At 39.6% G+C, this 27,923-nt stretch overlaps 1 protein-coding gene across 5 annotated transcripts in view; it reads right to left on the minus strand.

The window, feature by feature from the left end:
* Nucleotides 1-27,923, minus strand: part of szt2 (SZT2 subunit of KICSTOR complex) — a 122,596-nt gene that overhangs the window by 39,738 nt on the left and 54,935 nt on the right. For all 5 annotated transcript variants that reach the window (XM_055024132.1, XM_055024130.1, XM_055024131.1 and 2 more), the window contains exons 31-50: nucleotides 27,158-27,236; nucleotides 26,114-26,407; nucleotides 25,139-25,274; nucleotides 22,659-22,775; nucleotides 22,477-22,546; nucleotides 21,955-22,140; nucleotides 21,163-21,372; nucleotides 19,535-19,775; nucleotides 18,889-18,963; nucleotides 18,027-18,165; nucleotides 17,015-17,150; nucleotides 16,574-16,694; nucleotides 16,267-16,419; nucleotides 11,898-12,000; nucleotides 10,955-11,069; nucleotides 8,039-8,126; nucleotides 6,347-6,465; nucleotides 6,050-6,214; nucleotides 4,310-4,394; nucleotides 3,889-4,068 (exon numbers count right to left, since the gene is read on the minus strand). In XM_055024132.1, the coding sequence (XP_054880107.1) occupies nucleotides 3,889-4,068; nucleotides 4,310-4,394; nucleotides 6,050-6,214; nucleotides 6,347-6,465; nucleotides 8,039-8,126; nucleotides 10,955-11,069; nucleotides 11,898-12,000; nucleotides 16,267-16,419; nucleotides 16,574-16,694; nucleotides 17,015-17,150; nucleotides 18,027-18,165; nucleotides 18,889-18,963; nucleotides 19,535-19,775; nucleotides 21,163-21,372; nucleotides 21,955-22,140; nucleotides 22,477-22,546; nucleotides 22,659-22,775; nucleotides 25,139-25,274; nucleotides 26,114-26,407; nucleotides 27,158-27,236 (2,812 nt within the window). The remainder of the gene's footprint in view (nucleotides 1-3,888; nucleotides 4,069-4,309; nucleotides 4,395-6,049; nucleotides 6,215-6,346; nucleotides 6,466-8,038; nucleotides 8,127-10,954; nucleotides 11,070-11,897; nucleotides 12,001-16,266; nucleotides 16,420-16,573; nucleotides 16,695-17,014; nucleotides 17,151-18,026; nucleotides 18,166-18,888; nucleotides 18,964-19,534; nucleotides 19,776-21,162; nucleotides 21,373-21,954; nucleotides 22,141-22,476; nucleotides 22,547-22,658; nucleotides 22,776-25,138; nucleotides 25,275-26,113; nucleotides 26,408-27,157; nucleotides 27,237-27,923) is intronic.

The raw sequence follows: 27,923 nt of genomic DNA on the forward strand, positions 1-27,923 counted from the left end.
ACTTTACGACCCCAGAGGGGGATGGGAACTGAACCAGAGAATCCTGGGAATGGAGCAGGATGCCTGCAGACACAATTGCCCTGACAGGCGGACAAGGGAACCACAGATGCCAACCAGGGGGAAAGAGTTGACACCTAGCAGGAGAGTGGATCAAAGGGTAGATGTCCCGAGAAACTCTAGTTATATGGTCCAGAGAGACAACAAACAACTGTAATGTCAGGAGACACAAAGACAGTACGTTGAGAATGTGTATTGTGTTTGCCACTCCTTCTATGCAAATGTTTGTAATTAAGCTACGCCTCAATGCAATAAAATATGCAGTTGCAGAGAAGCACGTTAGAACTGGTCCGGAGACAGAGATAACGGGAAGTCTCTGGGCAGAGTTCTTCGTTCAATTGGAAGATTGCATGAGAACATTTAACCGTCTCCCTGTGTCCTTATTAATGTCCAGCGAGTGTTAGGTAATAGATCCAACAGTTTACTTTTCTTTTTTATCCATCTATTTATTCATATATCCTGGAGGTGCTCTGCATTTCCCTTCTTATTTCTCTTTTCTTGTTGCATATGTACATAACTAACTCAGTGGAAATGGCAACACCGACATGCGTTATTTGAAAAGCTGGTGGTTCTATTTCATTCTTACTTATTGTCAGAGGTGATGCTTCAAGCACTGAATGATCATTCTTGCACAAGCACAAGTCAAGTGCGAATGACAACAAAGTCATCTGTGACCTATTGGTGTTCTCAGTGTGGAACATGACAGACACATGGCGCTCAATCCCTTTTGTTCTGCTCGCACAGAGGTGTGTTGAGTACAGGTGTGTTTGTGTGAAGCTGGTTGCTTCTGTATGTACCACTGTTCTCCAAGCTCCTTGTTGATGCTACCATCAACAAACTGTGACCGAGTTTGGTCAGAGCTGCGGGTAAGTCTCGCCCTCCAGGAGCTACACAAGTTCTTTTATTAACTTTGCCAAACCTGTGGTCGCTGCTGCAACGACTGGTAAGCTTTGTTTTTCTTTTCTACAGCAGTAGTTTACTGTTCACTTTACTTTGCCACATTGCTTGTTGTGGCTCATTTGATTCAGTGGTGTTTCTCCTCACACTGAGTTCATCTTTAGTTATTTATCGGACTCGCTGGTGGCTGGTTTCTGCTTAAGCTGAGTCCGTAGCCTCTATGGGGTTTTCCTACAACGGAGTCACCAGTGGCGATTTCTGGTTGTTGGCATGCTCATCATGCTTTTCAGCAGAATGATGCTGGATAATTTATGCTGCTCGACCTGTCTGTATTCAGCGTGATAACTGGCATGACTTCTGTCCCTCTCGTCTCTGTGTGGAACATCTCAGGGTGCTGTCGGATAACGCTTGCACGAAGTGTATCGTCATGCCCTTGTCAGTCAGGCTGGAGCACTCTACCAGGGCGGATGTTGTGCCACACAACCCGTTGCTGCCGAGACAGGCAATGTGCAAATAGCCTAAAGTGGCTACACATTCGATGCTGGTAGAGTGAGCCAGATGGACCAATGCACGGAGATTGTCCACAAGATATGAAGGGCCTCCTCCAGTCCTTTCAGGCTGAAGGAGGTCACAGCATGGTTCTCCCTTCTGAGCATGATGAAGCATCAGTCAATGATAATGATGCTATTTCAGTGGAGGCCTCTAGGACCCATTTCTGTGAGTACCTTCCAAAGCTAGGCTCCGGGCCTCTGGGTCTGACTCCATTGCCTCCCAGGAGAATACAGGGGAGTCTGTTCCTCTGGAACAGTCTGGAGCTTCTAGTGCCTTCTTTAAGCACAGTAGATCAGAGGCTACTTTTGTGGTTCCTCCCTCTGCGGAGTGTATACGGGAAGTACAAGTCTGCTGGTCAGACACTAAGGCATTTTCATGTCTGATAATGGATGGCAGGGCCCTTGCAGCCACCCAGGAGGCACCCAGGGTTGGCTTGAGGCAGATATCAGCTGTGGAACCAGCCATTGCTTATCCTGCCTGATGAGGCTTTGCAGCCCAATGCCCATTGTCCACGGTCTCAGTGCCATTTACTGATGACCTTCATTGAAAGGCCTACGATTTATAGACTCAACAGCTTGAGTCTGGACCCCACATGGAACATTCATCGTCTCAGAAGACTTTGAGTGGGGCCTCAGTGTCTTCTGTCTCTGTCCCAGTGGAGCATGAGGTTGTACATGACGACAGCAGTCCCGCTCTGTTCTGTTCCATGTTGATGGAAAGTTGTGTTTACGAATGCATCATGGCAGGGTCAATTGGCACAGGTGACATAGTCCCAGTGGCAGAGTAGGGAGTACATCAATATCCTGGAATTACAGGCTATGGTTCTGGCTCTTCAGAGTTTTCTTCTGTGCTTGCAGGGCAAGCACACGCTGGTGAGGTCAGATGACACCACTGTGGTTTTTCACATCCACCACTAGGGGGGAAACAGATCAAGGAAACCGTTGTGCTTGTCTCAATAACTTCTGACCTGGACAGCCCCAGAACATACCAGCGGATTTTCTGTCCCATCAGAAGCCACTTCCAGGAGAGTTTAAGCTTCACCCAGAGGTGGTGGAGTGCATCTGCAAGGTCTTTGGCAGGGCGAACATGTACCTTGTTGCCTTAACTGATGCAGTTCACTATCCCCTTTGGTTCTCATTGGATGACACCTGCCCTGTGGGTCACAATGCGCTAGCCCCAGGCCCCCCTTAATGCCTTTCCATCATTCAATCTACTTTTTCAGTCTACGAACTGAGGGTTCATAGACTGAAACTTCAGTTCTCACTTAAGACAGAGTCAGGAGTCAAGAGGGGCACAGGGTTCTGTTAGTGCCCCCTTCTGGCCAATGATGACTTAGTTTAGAAATTGTAGGACTGGAGGGGCCATCCTATAATGGCTAATGCATTGGGGCCATCCACGTGAGCCGATTATGCGACCTGGTGCTGTGATAAAGAGCAGGACACGGTACAGTGTTCAGTCTCTGACATACTAACCTTCCTGCAGGCATTACTGGATCAGAAATGGTCTGTTTACCTTGAAAGTGTATGTGGCTGCTATTTCCTGTTGGCATGTTGGGCTGAATGGTTGTGCAGTGGTTCGAGACAAGGATTTTGTGCTGTTTTGCAGAGGTGCTCAGCATTTGCACCACCCAACTACCCAGTGGCACCGGCATGGGACCTTTCCCTGGCTCTTACGTAAGACGGAGTTCCTTTTGGCGATGGTTTTTGCAAAGCGTGTGGGAGACTTACACACACACTTTGCTGAGCCCTCGATAGCTGAGCTAGGCCCTGCTGCCAGTGGAATCCTGAGGTGTCATTGGCAGCAGGCAGTACCCAGCTGCTCCATCTTGCCCGGTTTGACTCCGGATGGAGTAGCCTGTTTGTGCTCTTGAGGCATACATCAATGCCACAGCATTTTTCCGAAAGATGAATAGGCTTTTTGTGTGATATGCAGGCTCACAGAACTGTCAGGCACTTTCTAAGCAGCGACTTGCACTCTGGGTTGTGGATTTGATCGCCAAGGCGATTAGGGTGAGTGGTGTAGTGGTTGTCCCTTGGATATTGCAAATTAATCATGACTTTGTTGACATAAGTCATCCAGTGCTTGAAGCACCGCCTTGGTCAGTATGGATGAAATAGAATGAAAGTTACTACAACTACACTTCTATGAATACCTGATGACCACCAGAGTGCTTGGTCGCTCTGAATTTATGTTACCTCAATGTGAATAGAGGTTGCTTGTCTAGTTCATACCTCTTTATTATAAAGAAAGTTGTTTACATGTACAATGTAATCAGAGTCATATGACTGTACAATTTGTTAAAAACCAAATAAAGTTTGGGAATAAAAAAAAACGACGTCCCAGAACTCTATCCTACCATAAGACAATCTGTTTGTCTTTTACCTGAACTTTGGTTTATGTTGATGGCTTCTGCTTTAATCACAGTTGTCAGCTTCTCAAAATGTTCTGGATGAAGAGGGATGGAGCAGGGTCCATATTTTAGAATAGAGGAACAGTCATTACCTGCAACTCTAAAGGGGCAACCTTGAGCATCTACAAATGAAAGAGCAATGCAGGCAATGCCTGAAAGGCAAGACAGAAAAATGGCATCATTAATTCCTTTATTAATAAAGATGTATAATGTATGCACAGAAAAAACATATTCCAGGAATAGTACTGGATTGTTGATGGAATATAAGAATAGAATAAAATGTACTGCATTTTAGTTTTTATTATCGAAAGTTTTTTAGACTTTGGATATTACAGAGAAAGACAATAACTAACTTACAATGATACTGTAAGTTAAGACTTAGAATGTTGTTACCTTTGCCCCCTGTTCCCTGCCCTCCAGGCTTATTGTAGAGGTAGATATCAGAGTCACCCAAGTCAGGGCTCAAATGAAAGTAATGCTAAAAACAGAAAAAAGAAAAAAAACATTACAACCTTCAAGCTTCACCCAAAAACGCCTTTCTAACAAAATGACAGCTTATAGATATTTATGCAAGTACTCAGATTTCTGAGTTAATTGCTCAATCCCAAAACGGATTCTTAGTAGAACTACATACACTCACCGACCACTTTATTAGGTACCTTAATCCTTTGTGGCATAGATTCTACAAGGTACTGGAAACATTCCTCACAGAGTCTGGTCCATATTGACATGATCAACATCCAGCAGTTGCTGCAGATTTTGTCAGCTGCACATGTGAATCTCCCATTCCATCACATCCCAAAGGTCTCTATTGGCTGTTGAGGCCATTTGAGTTCAGTGAACTCATTGTTGTGTTCAAGAAACCAGTCTGAGACGATTCATGGTTTATGACATGGCACGTTATCCTGCTGGAAGCAGCCATCGAGATGGTCATAAAGGGGTGGACATAGAAAACCATCCCTTTATGGACATGGTCAGCAACAATACTCAAGTAGGCTGTGGCACTGACACGGTGCTCAATTGGTACTAATGGGCCCAAAGTGTGCCCAGAAAATATCCCCACACCACTGCAGTTCAGGCTGATGCCTGAACTGCAGGATGGATCCATGCTTTTATCTTGTTGACACCAAACTCTGACTCTACCATTCGAATGTTGCAGCAGAAATTGAGACTCATCAGACCAGACAACATTTTCCAATCTTCTGTTGCCCAATTTTGGTGAGCCTGTGCAAACTGTGGCCTCAGTTTGCTGCTCTTAGCTGACAGGAGTGGCACCTGGTATGGTCTTCTGCTGCTGTAGCCCATCCGCCTCAAGGTTCTACAATGGGGTTGTCCAAAGTCGGTCCTCAAAGGCTGACATTCTGCATATTTTACTTCTCTCCCTGGTGGTAGTAACAACCTTTTCAGCATGTCAGTGTTCTTTTAATGAGCCATCATTGGATCCAGGTGTGTTAAACCGGAGAGAGAACTAAACCATGCAGGATGTCAGCCCTTGAGGACCAACTTTGAGCACCCTTGTGCTACATGTCTGAACCAGTCTGGCCATTGTCCTCTGACCTCTGGCATCAACAAGGCATTTGATGCCAATGGAATCAGAACTGCTGCTTAATGGATATTTTCTCTTATCCAGACCATTGAAATACCACCAACACACCAACAATCATGTCACGTTCAAAGTCACTTAAATCACCTTTCTTCTCCATTCTGATGCTTGGTTTGAACTGCAGCAGATCGTCTTGGCCATGACTACGTACCTATTTAGACATGGAGTTGCTGCCATGTGATTGGCTAATTCTGGATTTGGACAGGTGCACCTAATAAAGTGGCCAGTGAGTGTAGATTAAATTGTTTTTTAAGACAGGCATTTGTCATTTGCACTGTAAATTTTTATAACAATTTCCTATTTTTGCCCAGTACATTAAATTTTGAAAAATATGACTTGTTAAAAAAGATGTGCAGTGCAGCAACATAACCTCTTTATTCATCTCGAGGATTCACTTTTTTTGCATTGAAAAGTCATATTCCCTCTCCTTACTAATCTTCTAACCTTCATGCTCTTTGTTTTTTCTGTCATGGACAGTCCACAAAATAAGACAGGAATTAGGACTCATAATTTTATATGGTGCAGTGTACCTTGAAATGGTGTACAGTAATGCTGTCAGTGTACTTCGGTATATGCAGGAAGATAAGCAGATTCTGTCTCAGGTAGTGAGCCAGTGTGGGCAGCCAGGGAAGGCAATATGTTGGAAGATTGAAGGTCATAATTCCAGTGGGAGGAGATCCTGTTGGCTGGATAAACTAACCAGACAACATTTGGAAATATTTAATTTATTATTTGATTACCTCTTTGCAAAACAGACATTGAATTTGAAATAATGTGAAATGTTTTTTGTATAATAGAAATACTAGTACACAGAAAAGCCAGACTACCTCCACATCAGCAGGAGTCAGCTTGCAGTTCCTAACAAGCATAACTGTTATAATATCCAATGTGGTTTCATCCAGGCGCTTCCGAAGCACTTTGACCAGCTCATCTGTGATTTCTGGACCTACACAAGAGATAAAAGAATGAATTACAATTGAAAACATACAGCCATATAAATCTTTAGACCTCACAGTTGACAAGTGGCTCCAAAATTGACTGATGAAACAATGGAATCCTTTACACAATCGCTACCTTCCAGGGTTTCCCCCAGTGTAATATCCACCATGGTGGCCCTTCATCCTTTACTTAGGCCCCCCACCAGGCTAAGCCAGGATTTTATATTTTTTTTTTTTATAAAGCCAGATTCCAAGTTTCTCTGTTGCTCTGAGCATTTCAGTAGCGGAGCAGATTTATTCCTAAAAGATAGGTTTCATTTCGTTGCTTGTACATGTGACAGTGCAATGACAATAAAGTTGAATTCTATTCTATTCTATAGAGGATGCATTTAAAGGTGAGAACTAACACCGCTGAAGTTTACCTCGGCGTGCGTCGCACACGCCTTAGTTCACTCCCTTCCAACTGGACAGGCTGATCTACATGGATATTAATATCAACCCCGTGAGGAATCATGTTTCTTTGGAGAACACTAAAGGTAAGAGTTTAAAACTCACTGCACCCACAGCTTTCACGCTCGCCTCTTAGTCACACATCACACTGGTTTAATAGTATTTTATTGTTTTTAGTATTTTTCTGGTTACATGATGCATCACACTGTATCAAATGCTTTGTTTACCAAGTCAGACAGAGTTAATGTGTGCAGCCGTGTGGAAATCTGAAAAACTCGTCCCTTAATGTTGGGCAACCAAAACAGTTTTTGTGGCACTTATTGAAAACTCAACAAACACAAAAGCCACATTAGCAGCATTAAATTAAATCTCCCGTTTGTTGCGCACATCTGTTGCACAGTCCAGTGTATTAAACTCATCATGCAGGGTCAGTCGCTTGGACAGAATTTGACTTAAGGGCCCCTCATGCTGTTAATATAATCTGCACCTCTATCAGCTTCTGTGTTAGATTTAGTGAAATCTGGAAGAGGGGGAATAGTTTACTTAATTGGTCAACATAAAAATCAGTAAGTTATAATTGTAGTTTATTAGTTTGTATTTGTGAACAAACAGCTCAAACTCAAAAATTAAACTCAGATTGTTGCTTTGGTAACAAAACAACTATGAATATTGTTCTTTGAACTTCGATAAAATCTTGCCAGCTCTGTAAATTCTTACATTTAAATGTTAAACAATTGAAAATCTTTTCATTTATGTGTATTGAAACCATTCAAACAAATTTAAAAGCACTGATCATCTCAATAAAAAATGTTACATTTATGTACATGTGATCTGTGTTAAAATATTAGCATTTATGGGCTCATGAAGCCTCGGAGGGCCTTATGGAACCTCTGACTTCATTTGGATCAAATAGAAAAGCAAATAAGTGGTATTCATTTTAATTGTATTTTTTGATTTGTAGCTTTTAAGACTAGTTGTGAATTTAAATAGTGTTTCACTGGTAATGTATTCCCGTAACATATTCAGGAATACATTCAGGAATATTTGTGTATTTTCTGTCTGATTAACATCTTTTAATGTAAAACATGGTGGACCACCTCAGCACCAATCTTATCATTTACAACATTATACCTGCATTTCCCACTCCATGCACCAGAAGCAGGATGTGTTTGTCTACTTGTCCTACAGGCCGAGAGCCTTCCAAAGAAGATCTGGAGCCCTAAAAGAAGATGCAACAAATAGAAAACTGCCTTATTCAAATGTGATTTTAAAAAAGTACAAGAACAAGTATCTGGATTAGTTCAGGAAAGTATTTAATTGTTGTTCGATAGCGAGTTAATTTCCATTTCCTCGTCGAACCAGAGTAAATAGAGAAATTTCCCAAAATAAAATATATAAATCTAATTTATAACGCATTAAAAAAAAAGAGGATAAAAGTAAGGGGGGGATTTTTCTGCCATTATTCAGGAGTACACATTTTCAGTATGAAAGCAGGATTTTATGTCTTCTCAGAACTTGTTAGGCTTGAAACTTCTGCTCTCTTTCAAATATTCACTGTGCTTTCTCAAACCTTGTCTCTGCTTGAATCAACTCTCTGCTTGCATTGCTCTCTGCTCGTTTGTGAATCATTTTCTGCTCACGCTTGGAACAGAAAAGTACAGCCGCCTCAACCTCTCATCCAATAGAATGAAAGTGTTATACTGGGTGTGTTTGTTTCCTGCCAGTGGGTGTATCGATTGTAGCAACCTGCAATTCAAGCAATCCCTGATGGATTTATAGATATATACGTTTTCTGTGAATGGTTATCTATATATCATTATGTATGTGAGCATGTATGCATGGGTGTATGGACGGACGGACGGATGGCTGGATATCACGTTGTGACGAAGTTCTAACACCATTGGTTCTGTGGAACCATTTTCTTTGGTTGGGTGAACAAATGTAACCGGATCCGATCTGCGTTGTGCTGGCTTTAAATGATCAGGTCGTGGTACACCTTCAAAAGGATGGTTCCTTGGTTTATTCTGACAAAAACTACAAATAGAAAGGGCCGTGTTACAGGCTGCCCGTTCCAAGTCCTCTGCAGCAGGACAACATGACAAAAGGCGAGGGTCTAAGGGACGCAACCATTTTAAAGAGAATACCACAGAAGAAGAAACAAGAAGTAACACAGTTAAAACAATAACAGAGATTTTCAGTCAGGTAGGAACCCGTACAAATAACCAAAAAAAAAGACATTTTGAGTAATTATAACAAAAGAGAAATTCAACCAGGTTATACAAACTCCTGCCTAAGTAGCTGTTCGCGTTCAGGAGCAGAAATCAGTGTTTCTCCCTACATCCACTGGGTTTCGCAAGTTGCTACAATCGACGGTAGCCGCTCAGGTACACCCGCTAGACGGAAACAAAAGCATCCAGTATCACTTTCATTCTATTGGCTGAGCTGTTGCCAGGCAATGTTTTCTTTTTCGAGAGCTACCAGAAAAGAATTTGCAATCGAGCAGAGGGGGTTGCAATCAACAAAGGTTCACAGCTTGAGTCAGTCAGCCATTGTCACTGCGCCATAGCCATTTATGTACATGCCTCCTGCTTTGTTTTCTACATATGTGCTGCATATTTTGTCCTATTGTTGTCATTTTTCCTTTTTTCTGGTTAAATATTCAAAAATATCAGATGAACATAAACTAAAAAAAGACAAATTCCCAGTACTTGCCAAATTACATATAGATATGCAGAGCGTAAATGCCTGTCACTTGGATACCAAATATGAATACCTTGTGATATGAATACCTTGTGATTCCAATATTTCACACATCCATATTGCAATTGTGATTTTAATTTAATGCAGGTGTAGTAGAAACCATGTGACACACACATGTATGCAATACAACAATGCATATATTTGACAAGAAACCAAACAAAAAGCTCAAGAAAATATTTGTTTGCACCCAGAAAAAAATACAAAACATTTTTGAAACTGAAACAAACTAAAATATTATTCAATAATGATTCCTGCTTTTAGAACCAAAGCCAGAAGGATTGAAAAAGAAGCCATGAAAACCATTTTTAAAAATGAAAACAATAAAGTAGGTCTTCGTTTGGCTGCTGAGAAATACATAGCAAATGGCAATGACAATAGAGGGCAGTGTCCTTGGCTGTAGTCAGCACCTGACAGAATTGTCAGATATTTTACTTTGACTTTTCAAAATGTCCTTTCCACTAATAAAGTGATGTGAGCAAATGTGAGCCATCCTGAACTGGATTACTTATTCGTTTCCTCTGAATATTAGCCAGCCACACTTGTTGAAACTTGGTCCTCACTAGCAAAGTTTGCTTCATGGGATGCAACAAAAACTAGCCTTTGTTTTTATATCCCTGAATACAACAGTATCCAACCATCACAGTTCTCTTATGAGCAATTAATGAAGTGGAAAACTGCTTTCATGCTATCGAGATGGTGATAGAGCACTGGGATGTAGAAGGTGTGATATCAGGTAGGAAATATTTATAGCGATAATTTGCGGTGTATGGTGCAGTTATAGTGATATAATATGAGGTGGTGTGGTTTGAGGTTAGTCTTGGTGATCTATTACAAAGATGACAGCTATAAATTATTTAACTTTGAGAGACGAATAGACATTCATACAAAAGTAAATAAAATCCACACAGGATTTAAACTTCCATTAACTGAGACACATCCATCCATCTATCCATCCATCCTTTAACACCCTTGTCCCTAGTGGGGTCAGGCGGGGTGCTGGTGCCTATCTCCAATGAACGTTTCGGGCGAGAGGCGGGGTACACCACCCTGGTCAGGTTGCCAGTCTGTCGAAGGGCAAACTGAGACAGTTTTTTTCCAAAAATATATTTTTCACAATGTTGTCTTAAGGAACATTGTGAAAGAAATTTGAATTAGATTTCTCCTGAATAAATCTTTAGATATAAGATTATCTGTGTTATAATTTAGATAAAAACAGTATGCAAAACCAAAATGAGCAATTTTGAAATGATCATAATAAAGATACTAAAGTACTATATGTTTTCTTACCGTTAGGTCTTCAGGATATAAAGGTTCTTGACTTCTAATGAGCCCCATTGAGCGAGTTGGATAAAGGTTTCCATCCAGGTCTGAGTACTTGCCTTTTAGTGAGGTTTCACACAGTCTATGGAGAAAAATGCAAGCCAAATATAAGTTTTCATCATTAACTGGCAGCAGTTTTTATTAGAATTTTAGTTCATAGTTTAAAATCTATAATAATCACATTAAACATCTGCCACATGCAGAAGCTAAAGGTAGTATCTCCAGAACCATATGGAATAAATGTTCTTTTTTGGTTTTCTCAAAGACATTACTGCCTAAATGTAAACATGCCTCTATCTCTTTGACACCAAAGAGATATGTATATTACTCCCACAACAGGGGTTACAGAGTTTTAAATCTCTAATTCATTTAAATAAGAAGTGCTGACCATAAGAGGTTTCTTTGGGAGTGCGTAGGGGTGGGAGTATATTTTAGTTCTTATATTCCATCCTTTTTAAAAGAAGTCAACAATCCTAGTTTGAAAACGTTTTAATGTACAAGTATATACATATATATGTGCTATATATGTAGCAGTGATGTCAGCTTTGGCTCTGCTGCAGGATATTGTCAATAGATTCAAAGGTAGACCATATTGATTTGCTGGGAATTATTAATGATGAGAGGCCTTCAGATTGCCCAGAGTAATCATCTTGGAGCTCTGCACAGAACTGCCCCCAGCGTTAATGAAGGAAACTGCTTTAATAGTTCCAGTGCAGCTGCAGTTGCCTGACATCTCAAGACAGTCATCCTTCAATCATTCTACAAAGTGATATCCTCTTAACAGGTAAACAAAAATAACATTCGCATCTAAGATGTGACTCATCTTAGATGCGAATGTTATTTTTGTCCTTTGTCGTCATTTGTGACACAAAAAATGCAGTGGGAAATACTGTAAAATCACAAAATTCACCTGAGGTAGAAGACTGATTTAGTTGTGCGCTCCTGGTAGACAAACATGTTCTTTCTATTAACTACAGAGAAGGAGTTCAGCACAGAGCGAAGGGCCTGGATTGCTGAAATAGAGGAACAAAGATATGTGTTTAGAGCTTAAAAAACAAAACACATTGTGGTGGAAAATTACTACAAGTTAACATCTGATGATCATGTTATACAAAATGCTTGTGAACTCTCACCAAAAGAACTATTTGGGTTACATGTACAAGGCTGGGAGTTGTTTTCAACAGCTGCATCAGAATCAGACTGACTCGTCCCTTGTTTTGAATTCCTTATCCTTGGTATAAAACCATTGTGTTGTCTCCGCCTGGGGGAGCTTTTCATCCAGACCTGCTTCATTATTGACTGTCCTACAAGCGCTCTGTATTGTCCACAATATATGAATAAACCTGATTGAGTGATTTCACCTGACAGCGTTTTTTCCACAACACACATGAATTCTGACAATGTAGTGAAAACCAAAGAACAAATTTTGTGAGAAAATAGTTACAACCTTCAGGTAACATTTCTGATGCAGGAAGTGGAATTCCAAATGATCACAGAAACATGATTATTTCTAATGCAGAGCCATCATCTACCACAGGGCTACCTAAATGTTTTCTTCGTAATATGCCAGGTCACGTGTTGCTGAGTAAATAGAAGGATCTCTCTTTTGTTGTTGGCAATAGACCACAAGACATTTCTCCTTCTGGCAGTAGACAAGTGCATTTGTTTTGGTTGTATTCACCCAGAATGCCCTGTGCCAGTCAGCTTGGCATTCACATATGCAATCAAAATACACTTTCCCCAGTGCATGATAAGGCTGGCAGCTTCACTGTAAAGTATTAGACAAGAACCCAAATATATTACAGTGGTAATGAGGATGGGATGACTTTATTGTACAATCATCTCTGGAAGAAACAGAGTGAGAAAAGTAAATCTCAGAACTTCTCAACAAAAAGTGAAAAGTGGACGGGAGTACTCACAGCCATGGCAAATTTCAAATTGGAGAAATACTAGAGTTCAGAAAGGGACAACATGATTTTGAATCTTACTTGAAAAAATTGAAACTATGGATGATTGCAAATGATGTGCCAGATTAACAATAGTTCAGTGTTTTACTTGCTGTAAAACGCAAATCCATACAGACTTTTAAAAAACTTGTTGAGCCCTGATAAACCAATCACATTCATTTACCAGTAAGACACTAAGAGATCATTATAAGCCAAATAAGCTTAAATCCATCACAAATGTGTTTCAAAAAAGGAACAAAAATTATGGTGAGTCAATGGCAGATTATATTTTGTCTTTAAAACAACACTCAATGCATTGAGTTTGGCAGACATCTTAACGAGGCTCTCCATGACTGCTTCTGAGTGACCTGATGATGTGCAAAACAGACTTTTGTCTAAATAAGATCTGACATTTCAAGAAGCCTGTGAGACCAGATTTGTGATGGAAACTGCCTCAAAGTAACGCACAAGAATTTTCTGGAAAGTTCAAAGAAGCTGGAAATGTAAATATATCAAGGGAAAATAAAAAAAACAATGGACATTTAAATCAGCAGTAATTGATTAGCAGAAGGGTTTTCATATCTCACAGAAAAATGATGCCACACAAATGCCAGGAGCCAACCCCATTACTGTGTAAGGGGAATCACACTGCACAGACATGCACATTTTGAAATAAAAAATGTCATTTCTGTTCAAAACATGGACACATAGCATGTAGAAATAAAAAGACACAATATGTGCAGAAAAACACTAAATGTTGAAGATGAAAATGGCAACAATGAGCTGGGGGTGTGAACAGTGCAACACTGCCAACAAAGGACGTGGCATTCACATTGTATTTGAAACAGAAAGTAAAAAGGTAGAAATATCGCTGGACATAGGTGCCCAGGCAACACTGATCTCAGAGATAATGCATCAAAAGTTTCTGTCTCATCTTCCTCCGCAGAAACATGATGTAAATCTGTTCACTTTTACCAACAAAAAAATTCCCACTCTGGGAGACGTAATGGTGAATGCCACACATAAACAACAAATAGTGAAGTTTTGTCTTATGGTTTTAAAAGAAAAGGCAGTCTAGACACATTCAAGATGAACTGGAGAGAAATATTCTCAGTGAGGTGAAATCAAAATGCAGCTTATGTTAAGCAGCAGGCTGTGTTGGAAAAAACATAAGGCAGTGTTTGAGGAGAGGCCCGGCACCATCAGGGAGTATAAAGCCACCACTAGGGTGAAATCAAAGAGTTAGCCCATCTTTAAGAAGGCAGTACCTTATGCCATCAGAAAACCAGTAGAAAAAGAGCTGGACAGGCTGGGAGCAATGGGTATTGTATTCAAAACAGACCGGAGTGAGTGAGCATCAATCATCATTGTTCCAAAAGCAGACAAGTCCAATAAGATCTGCGGGGAATAGTCACAATACCATGTGTCATGGACTAGATCCTATAAGGACTAGTTCCCATGACATACTTTTTGGACGACATCCTTATCACAGCAGGCTCCAGAGAGGAGCATCTGACATAAGAAATCTGTCCATGCTGTTACAACCTAGGTACAATTTACTGAAGGAAGAGAATCTGTGGAAAGTGGATGTCTGAATGTGAAGACATTTTTGACAAAAAACTGCTTCTACAAACAAGGTTGTGGTATACTACGATGCAACAAAACCATTTCAGCTAGAATGTGATGCATCTCCCTGTGGTGTAGGGGTAGTCATATCCCACATAATGGAATATGGGGAAGAAAAACTCATAGTTTTAGAATTTCATACACTAAAATAACAGTGTGACTACGTACAAATTGAAATTTTTATTATATTACGTGTATGGAAATTTCATACATAACTCTTCGATGGGAAGTTTATACGTTGATCACAAGTGACTTATGGCATGCAAGTACTGCATGACAGAGTATTGTAGGTCTGCAGATCATACCAGGGGAGCTGTTTTTGAAGTATCAGTTGAGAACTAGATTTACCCGGCTCAAGACAAGTTTAGAGAAAGCTGTGGAAGAAAAACAAAACACACAAGACTTACCATGACAAGAGGGCTGTAAAATTACGACACCTGCTGCTAGGACATCGGATGCGTGTCAGAAATTTTCACGGGGAAAAGGAGAATTAGTTAAGGCCAACCTACCTCATCGATCATGAAACACTGGTTTCCAAATGAAAATTAATATTTCAGTTTTGATGGGAAACTGAAACACCACCCCAGTGTATGAACAAGGATTTGTCACAGATGGACTGTTAGAGAACTGTTTATATATTCTGCAGCCACAGCAACTAAGACAGCAACTAAGCTATATTCTGCAGTCACAGTCTTAGTTGGTGCAGCTACAGCAACTAAGACGACACTGGAGTCAACACATGCTTCAGAAGTGCTGACTGAAAACACAACCTCAGATTTAATGGAGAGGAGAGTACCACCACTGACTCCTGTACCAGAAGTCACAGATTGGAGATCTAACCCAGATAACTAAGAAGTCAAAACACTGGACCAACGAGAGGATTTATGAAAAGACATTGTAACAATACTTTGAGATTAGCATGGTTTCAACTTACATCAGGAATGGATAGGAATTAGTCGGTTTTTGTGCCCACTGAGCACAATAGAGGCATACACTGCCACTATAAGATAGTTAGACCAGCGTTGTGCTATGGAGACCCTATGCTGGGTTCTCCATTGCACCTTAACCTATGGTGTATAGAGACCCTAACCTAGGATCCTACCATTTGCCCCATTTGAATGTGGATGCCATCTGCCAAACCAAAGCTACAGGAAGCTAGAGATTCTGAAGGAACAGAGCCTTGGATGGCAACAGGCTATATATGTTCTGAGTAATCATCAGATGCGTCACAGGTGTGAGTCTGATAATATTACTACTCGAATGGTGAATACACAAAGGGTACATTCAATGCTTTCAGCACCATCTTCTGGCATTCATTTGGGATTGATAGAAGTGCAGTTACATATGTAACTTTCGTTTACTTTCATCTCTAAAATCAAAATGCCACTCATTTGTGTAAGTCAACCTAACTGTAAAACTGTAACATATACATGTTCATCACAATTTTTTTTTAAAATCATTTTCTCTCCGAAGAGTTTTTGCGGCGGTAATGGCTCGTATTTTTGACAGTTGGCCGACAGGAAAGAGGGCAAGGAGAGGGGGAAGACATGCGGCAAAGGTCGACGGGACCGGGAGTCGAGCCAGCGATGTCCGCGTTGAGGACTGAGGCCTCCAAACGTGGGGCATGCTAACCCCCTGCGCCACCACAGCACGCCCCATTCATCACAATTTTGTTCACTTTAGAATACAAAAAGATCTCCAACTCACCCCTGGACACCCCCATGTTGGGTCCCATCTTAAGGCGTGGATGGATGTGGATAACTGTACTCCACACAACGTCACATGCAAAATGCCCAGGGATAAATTGCATGGTAGCTGCCAAGTAATCTCTGGCCTGGTAGCTCTCCTCTGTGTTGTAGTCTGAGTGGTTTGAACAAAATACATATCCTTTAGTTTTTATATGACTGAAAGGGGATTTACATAAGTTCGTCAAGTCAGACGAACGTCATATTTTAAATGAGCCACAAATGAAACTGTAAGGGCTGATACAAACAAAAGCTATCTTCCAACTCACCATCATTGGTGTTCTGCCGTTGCCTGAAAAGAGAGTCATTCTTCCAGATATCCTCCTCACTTTCTGCCACCAACAGTGTGTTACATACATGGCTATCATGCAGGTCCTGGAGCAGCATGCGCTAAAACATACCAAAAGAGTTGGATTCTATTAAACCAATCTGCTAAAAGCATTCAAGTAATTTTAATAGCTGAATAACAACAACTTCCAGGAGTGTTTTTCTGGACTTTTATCCACCAACCTGGTGGATAAAAGTGATCAAAAATCAATTTTTGGTGATTTTTGATCACCAAAAATTCCATTTGATGGTCAAATGGAATTTTGATCACCATTTGATCAAAATTCCACCATTTTGATCAAATGGTGGAATTTGATCAAAATGATAATACGTACAACAAATCCTAATCCAAAATAGTATGAGGATGTAACAACTAAAGCCACCTGATTTACAATCCTGCAAACTTCACCAATCCTCCTGACCACTGTTTGATGCACTTCTAAGAATTCAGGAAGCTGGTGTTCATCAACTTTTCTTTCTAGCTGCTCCACATCAATCTCTTTTTCTTCACTCAAGGATCTGGAAAAAGAGAATCTAATTAATTCAAAGAAATTCAAATATCCATAGCAAATGAAAACCAACATTTAGTTTTTTCCACAACAAAGATATCTGCTTAAATGCCATTATTAACCTAGACAATGACAGAGAAACACCTCCTCTTTAGAAGAGGAAAATATGAATCATGTTTTGTTGATTGATTAAATTTGAGGGTTGAAAATCCCTCAAATTTTCCTCTTAACCAGAGAACCACCAGCAGTGATTCCCCCAGTGGATAAACATGCTTCATTTGTTTTTTTACTTTGAATAGTTTTCTGATAAATGCACAGAAACAGTGATAGCAATGCATTTATTGGATAAATAAGCAATCCCAACTAGGAAATCAAACCATTGCACTACTCATGAGGATTTAGGAAGACACAAGAAAACTTAGAATCAATACCTGACTTTGTACCTTCAAAACTTTCATCATAGTCTACTTTATGTAATATTAATTTATTTTACTTTTAAGTCTGACCAAAGGTTGTTCTTAGATCAACTGGCAAATTATTTCATTAGGATTTAACTGGCATGCAAATGATTACTATTTATTTTTATTGCATTTTTTAGTTTTTCTGTTCTTAAGATTGCAGTTGCTGTCAAGACTGGTGACAAAGTATTGTCAATAATGTCTTCCAATAACAAATAGTTACCTAGTCATATTTTCATATGTGCTGACAACTTTCAACATGTCTTCTCATAAAAACACAGTGGTACCCTGGTGTACTCCCCTAGAGCAGCCACCACAGGGATTAGCTAGTTTTCTGGGGGAACCTGGTATCAGGATCTGAAGTCAAGTAACTAGAAGAAAACATTTATACAAAGAAGCTACAGACAATGATTGACAGTTATTCTGACCTGGCATGAGAGTACACCTTCACTCTGTCCTGATGGATGTTAACAATGAGCCAGAAGTCTGGCATTGACGGTGACTGACCCTCCTGATCATCAGGGATTGGACTCTCAGACTCAGAATCACTGCTGCCGCCATCATAACCTTCATTAGATCACAAAAACAAAACAGTGACACTGATTCCAATGACCTCTTAAATACATACAATAATTGTGAACATCTTCTGAGGATGATGAAACTTAAAGGCTTTCAGGTCTTGGAACTAAGTTTTGTGTACTTTGGTTGATACTGGTTTTCTTTGCTCTTTCAACATTAACTGTGTCCTGAGAATGCTTGAACACTTATGATGCTGTTAATTTGTATTTTTGTACCACTTGATGTGAAATGTATTATTGTATGTTTTATTGTAAGTTCTACAATTTATTTTTGTCTCTGTAGCACTTTGAGATTTCTTTGAAATATAAGGTGCGTTACAAATAAAATGTATTGTTATTATTATTGTTGTTTGCACCAGAAATCAAATCCTCACATACTGTGATGGCTCGCTAATGTACAGTATTATAAATTAAAAGCCTCTCTTAGCAATCCCAGATTGCAAAGCAGCTTTTGGGAAAACTTTGAAAGCAGTTTTAGCTCAATTTTAATTTTGGTATATGATGTCTTCTTATGTGGCTTGTACTTGTTTCTATTTTAGAAGCAAGTATAAACTAAAAAAAATATTTTGTGTTATTTGGAGACACAATATTGGCTTTCAACCAATAAATAGTTAAAACTTTATAAAACAATCAGTTAGCCATTAGCAACACACTAAATACAATACTCAATGAATATTGTATCAAGCACAACTCAGCTGTGGTAGGAGCATACCCTGCATATCTGAGTCCAGACTGCCCTGACTGGAGACAACACTCTGGACACGACTTGGCCTCAGTCTGCTGCAACCTGAGAATAAGATTTGACCCATTTTACTTTCTTTTCTGTCAACGTCAAAGGGAGGAGCTTGATAGATAGCTACTTATGTCAAACTCTGAAATTAAACAGACAATTTTCTGCTTCACCACACAGTCAAAATTCAAAAGCCCCCTATTTTCAAATCAGCAAATGTACTTTACCTGAGTTCCAACAAATCAAGCTTATTTAAGCTCTTTGGTTTGGAAGTTGTTACTAAGGAAAGTTGACTTAAAGCTTTCTCACAAAATGTAGACAATTATTTTGTTTCAGTGCTTTTAGCAACAGCTGCAGTGCTGCTTGAAGTACCATCACTCTGTCATGTTTGTTTCGGGATTTCAATCTTAGAACTTCTCATAGTACATTTCTGGGTGATCAGTTGAATTAGGAGAGCAGAAATGCATAGGCAAGGATAGAGAAAAAGAAGGTTCAGCATTCTAACTTTCATGGCTGAATTTTAAGAGGTTCATGATGTTATTAGTGATGCTATTAATAACATTTACTGATGTTATTTAAAAGTTGTTAAAAAAAAGCAAAACGTGTGAAATGCATCTGTCAGACTCACTGTGAGAGGCTGACTGAGCAGAATCAGACAGGCTGACACTTGATGCTGTTTTTGGAGAAAAAATGGACTCAGGATTGCAGGAATCGGGCTGGGGAGGACTCGGCTGACTCAGGTCCCTCACTGTCCTAGAAATGTCTTCAGAGTCTAGCTTCTTGGCTTGGACTGTTTCTTTGGCTTCGGCAGTACTTATGTCTCCTCCATAAGAATCTGTGTGAAGACTGAAGGCCTTCCTATCTTCACTCTGAAGGAGGATAGAGATTGTGAAATATTTGTCTAAATGTGTTTACTCCAAGTCTCCAGGTATGAAGTTTTACAAACAAATTGTTGAACATAAAATTCTTCCTCTCATAAATAAAACGCTAAGTAGTCAAGACCAAACTGTTGTACTAGTGGTTTTCAAAGAAGCTACAAATTATTAGTAAATTTTTTTATGGAAGAGTGACTTATTCAGAAAATAAATTAACTATAAAATTGAACTGCAATCTGCTGGGTTCTTTTAGATCAGTAGTTCTCAATTAGTGGGTATCGTCCATCCTCAATATTAAAAAATACTTCACCAGTAAATGATGAAGCTTATTTACAGTGAATGCAAAATGTTAAGCACTTTTCATCTCCTCTGACAAGTTGGAATATAAAAAATTTGTTTCAAATTTTGCATAAAATTTTTGGTTAAAAACTACACATTTTGAAAAACAAGCTGAAGCAGTTGACAAATATTTTTTTTTACTAATTTTAAAAAGTTTTACTATTAGTCAAAAAGCGTTTATATCAGTTGATCATGTGTACTTTTTTCTGTTGAGAATCCCACAGACTTAGCAGTCTTGATTAATGTTACTGAAATTGTTTTGGAAATTGTTTTGAGACTAAAAACAATAAAATGACCTACAACCACTTATTTCAGCTGTTTTGATATTTGGGTCATTTAAGTTTTAGTCAGCGGTTAGTACAGATAAGTTATTAAATATCACATTCACAATAGTGTTTTCACTTTTCCGAGGGGGAAACATTTGTTGTTTCTAGGGGCTTCAGAGAAAGTAAATAAGAACCACTGCCTTAGAACTAAATGTATTCCAGCATTTTGACTATTTACTTGAGCATACTGTACAATTCAATAACTAGAATCATTTGGAAGGTATGTGTGATAGAATTGAAATTATTTTTTTGTAAAATGCCTTCAGATGACATTTGTTGTAAATTGGTTGCTATATAAATAAACTGAATTGAATTGACTGATCTTCCACATAACCCTTACACTGATTTATAGATTGGTAACCATCTTGAAGTTAACAGAACTGCCATTAAACAAGATGAAGTAAATATTGTATCTGTCAAGTCAGAATAAAGAGATAATTACATGCCACCATTTTGACTAAACATCTGATTCCGAGCCTTTCCATAATATGGGATAGATTTTAACTGTCTGAAAACTCTCATGCCTCTTAATAATGAAAGCTTCAAAATGCAAAACCTGACCCCAACCTAGCATAAGAAAGTGGATTTTAAGCATCATAATTAAAGACTTTAATTATGTCTTTAAATTTCAATCTAATTTAATTGTTTAAATAAAGGACAATGGTCTGTCAAACAGTGATAAGAATTACTTAATAAAAAGAAGTTAAGTATCTGACCTCTTTGTTGCTTCCAGACTCCTGTTCACTCTCCAACATCATAGGTTCTATGTGAGTCCTATTGTTGTATTGTGGTGAGATTGTGGTAGTCTCAGATAATCTCTTTGTGGCCTGGATCCTCTGTGGGTGATTTCTACTCAGGGACAGGTAGTAGAAGTTGTCCTGTACTACATTCAAAATGTAGCCAGAGAACGACAATCTGCAGAACTCCTGCACAATCAGATAACATCCCATCAGACATTATCTCTCTGTCCTTATTCATTTCTCACTCCAAGGTCCAGCAGAAAAAGAATGTTAATTCTTTATGAAAGAAAATGCTATGCCATACTACATATGTAGTGAAATAGTCATTCTTTTATTGAAGAAAAAAACTGACTACACTTTAACAAAAATAGAATAAAGTACCACTAAAAGTAGATCTTGCATCAATCTGTGCTTTGGTGGAATGTTGTGTTGTTAGTGGATTTACATGGCAAAACTGAATCAAATGTAGGGTCCTACATTTGATATAATGAACCAACCATGGAAGACTACTGTCTGATTGTTTGTATCATGTCCTTTGCAATATTATTTATTCTGGTAAAGCATTGAAAAATAGCTTTTATTCATTCTCTTATGGAATCGAAACTATGGCCAAAAGCAGCATATGAGGCCTTTTCATTTGCAGAGCATATGGCTACTAACACTGATATTGCAAAATGCAGAAAACACTGGGAGAGGCTAAAAGGGTCTTTAAATAAATATGAATCCTATTAATTAAGATTCCTTTTAAGATTCTGTGTATGGTCTTGCCTCTCGGAATTTTTCCAGTGACTGCTCAGGTCCGAAGACAAACTGAAGCGGAACATCTTCACAGTGGCAGTGTGGTCGTCCACTGGAGCGTAAAACATGCTCTGCGACTTTCAGCAGTGTGGCTGAATTGATGACTCGAGAGTGACACAGAGCAGAAACAATCTCATCCTCCAGCAGCCAGCGGATCTGAAACACATGGGGAGCAAATAAGTGCAGTACTCTGTATATACATGAACTCTACACCAAGCACCAAGTTTATAACATAGGACATAGAAAATATGCCCATTTCCAATTTCAGTAGGGACATAGGAGTGCCTCAACTCACTTGTGGAACTAATATTCAAAATAAAGAAATAAACAATTGAATAATTCTAACCATAGCATTACTGACTTTCTTGAGCACCTAACTACACCTAATCTGCACACTGCAGATGGGAAATGTTAGGGTATGTTTCAGTTGATGAGTATAATTACATTCTACATTCTTCCACAACATTTAATGTTTGTTTTAACAGAGCTCACCTCATCAACTGTAGCCAGAATTGCTAATTTGTGAGGAGGCAGAAATTTGGATAAGGGATCGCCAGAGAACCTAAGTGAAAAAAACAAAAATATCAGATATCCAGAAGAGATTCTGAATAAGTCAAAATTATATAGAAGCAATGTTATGTTGTTTCACAAAAAATGAACAGAAAAAAATGAACCTTTCATCATCAGTTCCCCTGAGATTGTCCAACACCGTGATCAACTCCTCATCAGAGCGATAGGAAGATGGCTGTCCAGGTGAACGATTCAGGGAAACACTGCTCTCTGAGGTGTACCTGAATTAATTATTACTTAACATTTAATCACCCTTTAGGATCGATAAATTATTCTTGAATTGAATTTAACTAAATACAGAAAATCCTTTTTCAAATCATTTTGAAAATATTTTTATGTTGAAGTCAGTGATTGTTTAATACATATACATATATACAAGTTTATATATATATCTATATCTATCTATATATATATTATATATAGATATAGGGGTTAGGGTTAGGGTTATATATATATATATATATATATATATAATATATATATATATATATATATATATATAGATATAGGGGTTAGGGTTAGGGTTATCTATATATCTATATCTATATATATATATATATATATATATATATATATATATATATAAATAACCCTAACCCTAACCCTAACCCCTATATCTATATCTATATATATATAGATATAGATATCTATATCTATATATATATCTATAGATAGATAGATATATATATATATCTATATATAGATATATATATATCTATATATATATATATATAGAGAGAGAGAGATATATATATAGATATATATATATATATAGATATATATATATAGATATATAGACATATACACAAATATATACAGTATCTTGGCTGTGCCAAGGACTGCTGCACATTTCTGGACTGAGATGTCTGATGTTCCTGAGATCTGTTGTAGCCACTGCTCCAGTTTGGGGGTTACTGCCCTGAGGGCCCCGATGACCACAGGCACCACTGTGGTCTTCACCTTCCAGGCCCTCTCCAGTTCCTCCCTGAGGCCCTGGTATTTCTCCAGTTTCTCATGCTCCTTTTTCCTGATGTTTGCAATCACTTGGTATTGCTACATCTACCACAACGGCTTTCCTCTGATGTTTATCCCTACGACAATGTCTGGTTGGTTCGCCATTACCATTTTGTCTGTCTGGATCTGGAAGTCCCACAGGATCTTAGCTCTGGCGTTCTCCACCACCTTTGGGGGTGTTTCCCACTTTGATCTCGGGTTTCCAGTCCATATTCTGCACAGATGTTTCTGTACACTATGCCTGCCACTTGGTTATGTCGTTCCATGTACGCTTTCCCTGCCAGTATCTTGCACCCTGCTGTGATGTGCTGGACTGTCTCAGGGGCCTCCTTGCACAACCTACACCTTGGGTCTTGTCTGGTGTGGTAGATCTGGGCCTCTATTGCTCTGGTGTTTAGGGCCTGTTCCTGGGCGGCCAGGATGAGGGCCTCTGTGCTGTCCTTGAGTCCAGCTTTTTCCAGCCATTGGTAGGATTTACTGATATCAGCCACTTGGGTTATTTGCTGGTGGTACATCCCATGTAGGGGCTTGTCCTCCCATGATGTATCTCTGGCACCTCAACCTCTGTTCCCTGTTGTCTGAGACATTCACTGAGCACATTGTCTGTTGAGGCTTTGTCCCTGATGTATTTATGGATCTTAGTTGTTTCGTCCTGGACAGTGGTTCTCACACTCACTAGTCCTCTGCCTCCTTCCTTGCGGCTCGTGTACAGTCTCAGGGTGCTGGATTTGGGATGGAACCCTCCATGCATGGTTAGTAGCTTTCTAGTCTTAATATCTATGGCTTTTATCTCCTCCTTTGGCCAGCTAATTACTCCAGCAGGGTATCTGATTACTGGCAGGGCATAGCTGTTTATCGCACAGATTTTGTTCTTGCCATTGAGCTGGCTTCTCAGGACTTGCCTTATTCGTTGGAGGTATTTAGCTGTGGCTCCCTTCCTTGTGACCTCATCGAGGTTGCCATTTGCTTATGGTATACCTAGGTACTTGTAACTGTCCTCTATGTCTGCTATTGTTCCTTCTGGGAGTGAGATCCCTTCTGTGTGGATGACCTTCCCCTTCTTTGTGACCAGCCAACCACACTTCTCTAGTCCAAATGACATTGTCGTAGTGGATAAACAACAGAGGAAAGCCGTTGTGGTAGATGTAGCAATACCAAGTGATTGCAACATCAGGAAAAAGGAGGACGAGAACTGGAGAAATACCAGGGCCTCAGGGAACTGGAGAGGGCCTGGAAGGTGAAGACCACAGTGGTGCCTGTGGTCATCGGGGCCCTCGGGGCAGTAACCCCCAAACTGGAGCAGTGGCTACAACAGATCCCAGGAACATCAGACATCTCAGTCCAGAAATGTGCAGCAGTCCTTGGCACAGCCAAGATACTGCGCAGAACCCTCAAGCTCCCAGGCCTCTGGTAGAGGACCCGAGCTCAGAGGATAAGAACCACCCGCGGTGGTTCTTATCCTATATATATATTTATATATATATATATATATTCATACACCAGTTTTCATGGATAATAAATTTGTCCTAGCTATTGAAAAAATCAGGCTTTTGCTCTCTCTCCCACTGACCTGTTATGATGATAATCAGCCATACATTCAATTTCCAGGGGCAGAGTCAGCACAAACACATCCAGAGTTACTGAAAGCTCAGTCAGATCAACAGACTGTAATGTCTCCAGGTTATCCAGACAGGAGATAACCTCACCTGAAAGCACAGCATTCAAGTTGAGAAGTTTAAGAAAAGCAGCAACATTTTAAGCTTTCCAGCTTATCATCTTAAAAACTGAAATATTGATGATCAGATCTGGGCATTATATATACTGAACTAAAATATAAATGCCCCATGTCAGATATTGTTGCCATGTGGAGTGAACTGTAATGAGTGTTTGCTGACATTATACAAAAGTAATATTTCTCTTGACTTGTGTATAATTTTTAACCCAACTTGGTGTCAGTGAGCATTACTCAGTGAGTTGTTTTTTTTACTCTGCATGGCTGGGGCATGTCCACTGGGTGATCAGACAAAATGAGCAACAACTGGACAATCCTTGGACTGGGAACAATAAAAGGCCACCCCAAAATGCCAAATTTTGCCACAAGTCATAATGCCTCAAATGTCGCCAGTTATGCGGGAGAGTGCCATTGGCATGTTGGATGCAGGGATGTCCATCAGAGCAGTAGCTGCATCACTTGCACTACTACAAATCAATCTTATCTTAGTCGGCCATGTGTGACCACTCCAGCACAAGATGGCAACATCCGGCTCATCCATCTGCAGGATCAGCTAAGACCAGCGACACACACACAGTTGAGACTATTGGTCTGCACAACAGACGCATCACACCTCAGACTGTCTGTTTTAAATGTTTTATTTAATTTTGCAAAAGTTAATAACTGTAATATATTCATATCTTGTTTCATATAAAAAATAGTAATTCAAAAAGTGGGCGTATTCTCTTATTCTCATTTGTGTGTCTTCTAAAAACTTAAATCTAATCACTCTATTACCATGTCAATTGTCTGTGATAGCAGATCTATACTCACCAAGGCATGTGGGAAGAGTCTGAATAGGCATAGAACCATGGATGCTGTTCATGTTGACAGAACAAGTGATGTGAAGAAAAAGTGGTGGCATGTCCAGCTGCGGCCCCTCAGCCTCGAGGAGAGACTCTCCATCCAGGATGCTGAAGGAGTCTTGGTCCTGGTTGACAGTATTGGAGTCGGATTGGGAGCATTCTTCACCCTCTTCACCCTCTTGTGAGCTGGTGCCTACATGGTCCTCATACTCAACCACCAGGTCTGTGTCACTCTCCATCAGACAACAACCCGACACATTCTCTGGAGCAAAAAACATTCACAGATAGTACACTGAAAAAGTAACAGTTTCTTCCACAGCATTTTACATCAATATTTAAGATCAAGAAAGAAATGTTAGCATTAGATGAAGATGACCAGAGTAAATTCAAAATGAAGATAAAAAAAAAAAGAAAACTATGAAAACCAACCTGGATCCCTGTTAAATAATGAATGAACTGTGATGTACATAAGCTTATGAAGGTAGAATTCAATTTCACAAATCATGTTAACGTCTAATTACTGCCATCCCCTTAGAATCAAGAAACGCTAAATGGAACCAGCCTGTCTACATGAAAAAGGCTAAAATAATTTTAAAAGCAACAATAAAATGTCCAAACATGAAGACATTTTAAAAAATTTTGAACAAAAATGGGGTTCAATTGCAAAACCACTACTAATCCAAAGGCACACCAAAAAACACTGATGGTTCCCAAATCTTTTGGGAGGTATTTTATGCAGTGAAAAGATCACATAGGAACTTTTAAGAAGGTGTCTGTCCTTTTATATCTGGTAGTAAAGCAGTATTTTACTATAAGAATATATCACAACAGCCAAGCATGGTGGTTGAAGTGTGACGATCTGGGACTGCTTGTGAAACTAAACAACTTGTCATAATTCCTTGAACTGTGCTTCAGCCCAGGCCATTTGATTTGCAATCCGCTAAATCAAGTGCATTAAAGCAGGGATGCAGGGCAATGTGCCTTGAGGACAGTGCTCCCAAGGAATCCTCACCATCTTCACTTATCGGCTCCATCTCTGAAACCAGCTCTTCATTAGGTCGTCTTTCAGTCTCATCATCCTCAGACTCCACCTGAGTATAGAATTCACAATGAAAATGGTAATCTTCTTGGATTCAGTGGAGTACTCAATGGTAGGTCTCAATTGCATTTGTTTTATTTCATTTAAAATAAAACCTCTAATAAATATTGGCTTTGCTAATCTATGTGAACTCTATTCATAATATCTAACACAGTTGAAATCAGACATTTGCCAGATATTTGTGATGGCCTGACAAGCCATCACAAAACCCTATGGTGGCCTGTGATGGCCAACTTAAAGAGCCTTAAGTTGTCCGTAAGCCACTTTAGAAACAGATTGACTGTATGCTTAAGTTCTGTGGTCCATTCGGAAGACAAATCTGTAGCCAAGCTTTTACTCCCTGGCTGACATCTTTAGATGTTGCTTCAACATTTCTACATAATTAATGTTCCTTCCTTATGGTCATATGTATTTTATGAAGTCTACCAGATCCTCCTAAGGCCAAACAGCACCACAAGATGGTGCTGTGACTCCATCTTTCTGTCCTATGTTCAGTTCTGCACTGACGCTGTCCTCCCTGTTAAGACCATAAAAGTGTTTCCAAACCAGAAACCATGGCTGGACAGCACAGTACGGGCCCTGCTGAAAGCCCGGGATGCTGCCTACAGGTCTGGGGACAGGTTGGCTTATAGCAGGACCCAATCAGAACTGAAAAAAGGAATTAAGCAGGCCAAGCTCC

The sequence above is a fragment of the Poeciliopsis prolifica genome, unplaced genomic scaffold (genome assembly GCF_027474105.1).
Source record: "Poeciliopsis prolifica strain line A6 unplaced genomic scaffold, Auburn_PproV2 SCAFFOLD115, whole genome shotgun sequence".
In the NCBI taxonomy this organism is placed as follows: Eukaryota; Metazoa; Chordata; class Actinopteri; order Cyprinodontiformes; family Poeciliidae; genus Poeciliopsis; species Poeciliopsis prolifica.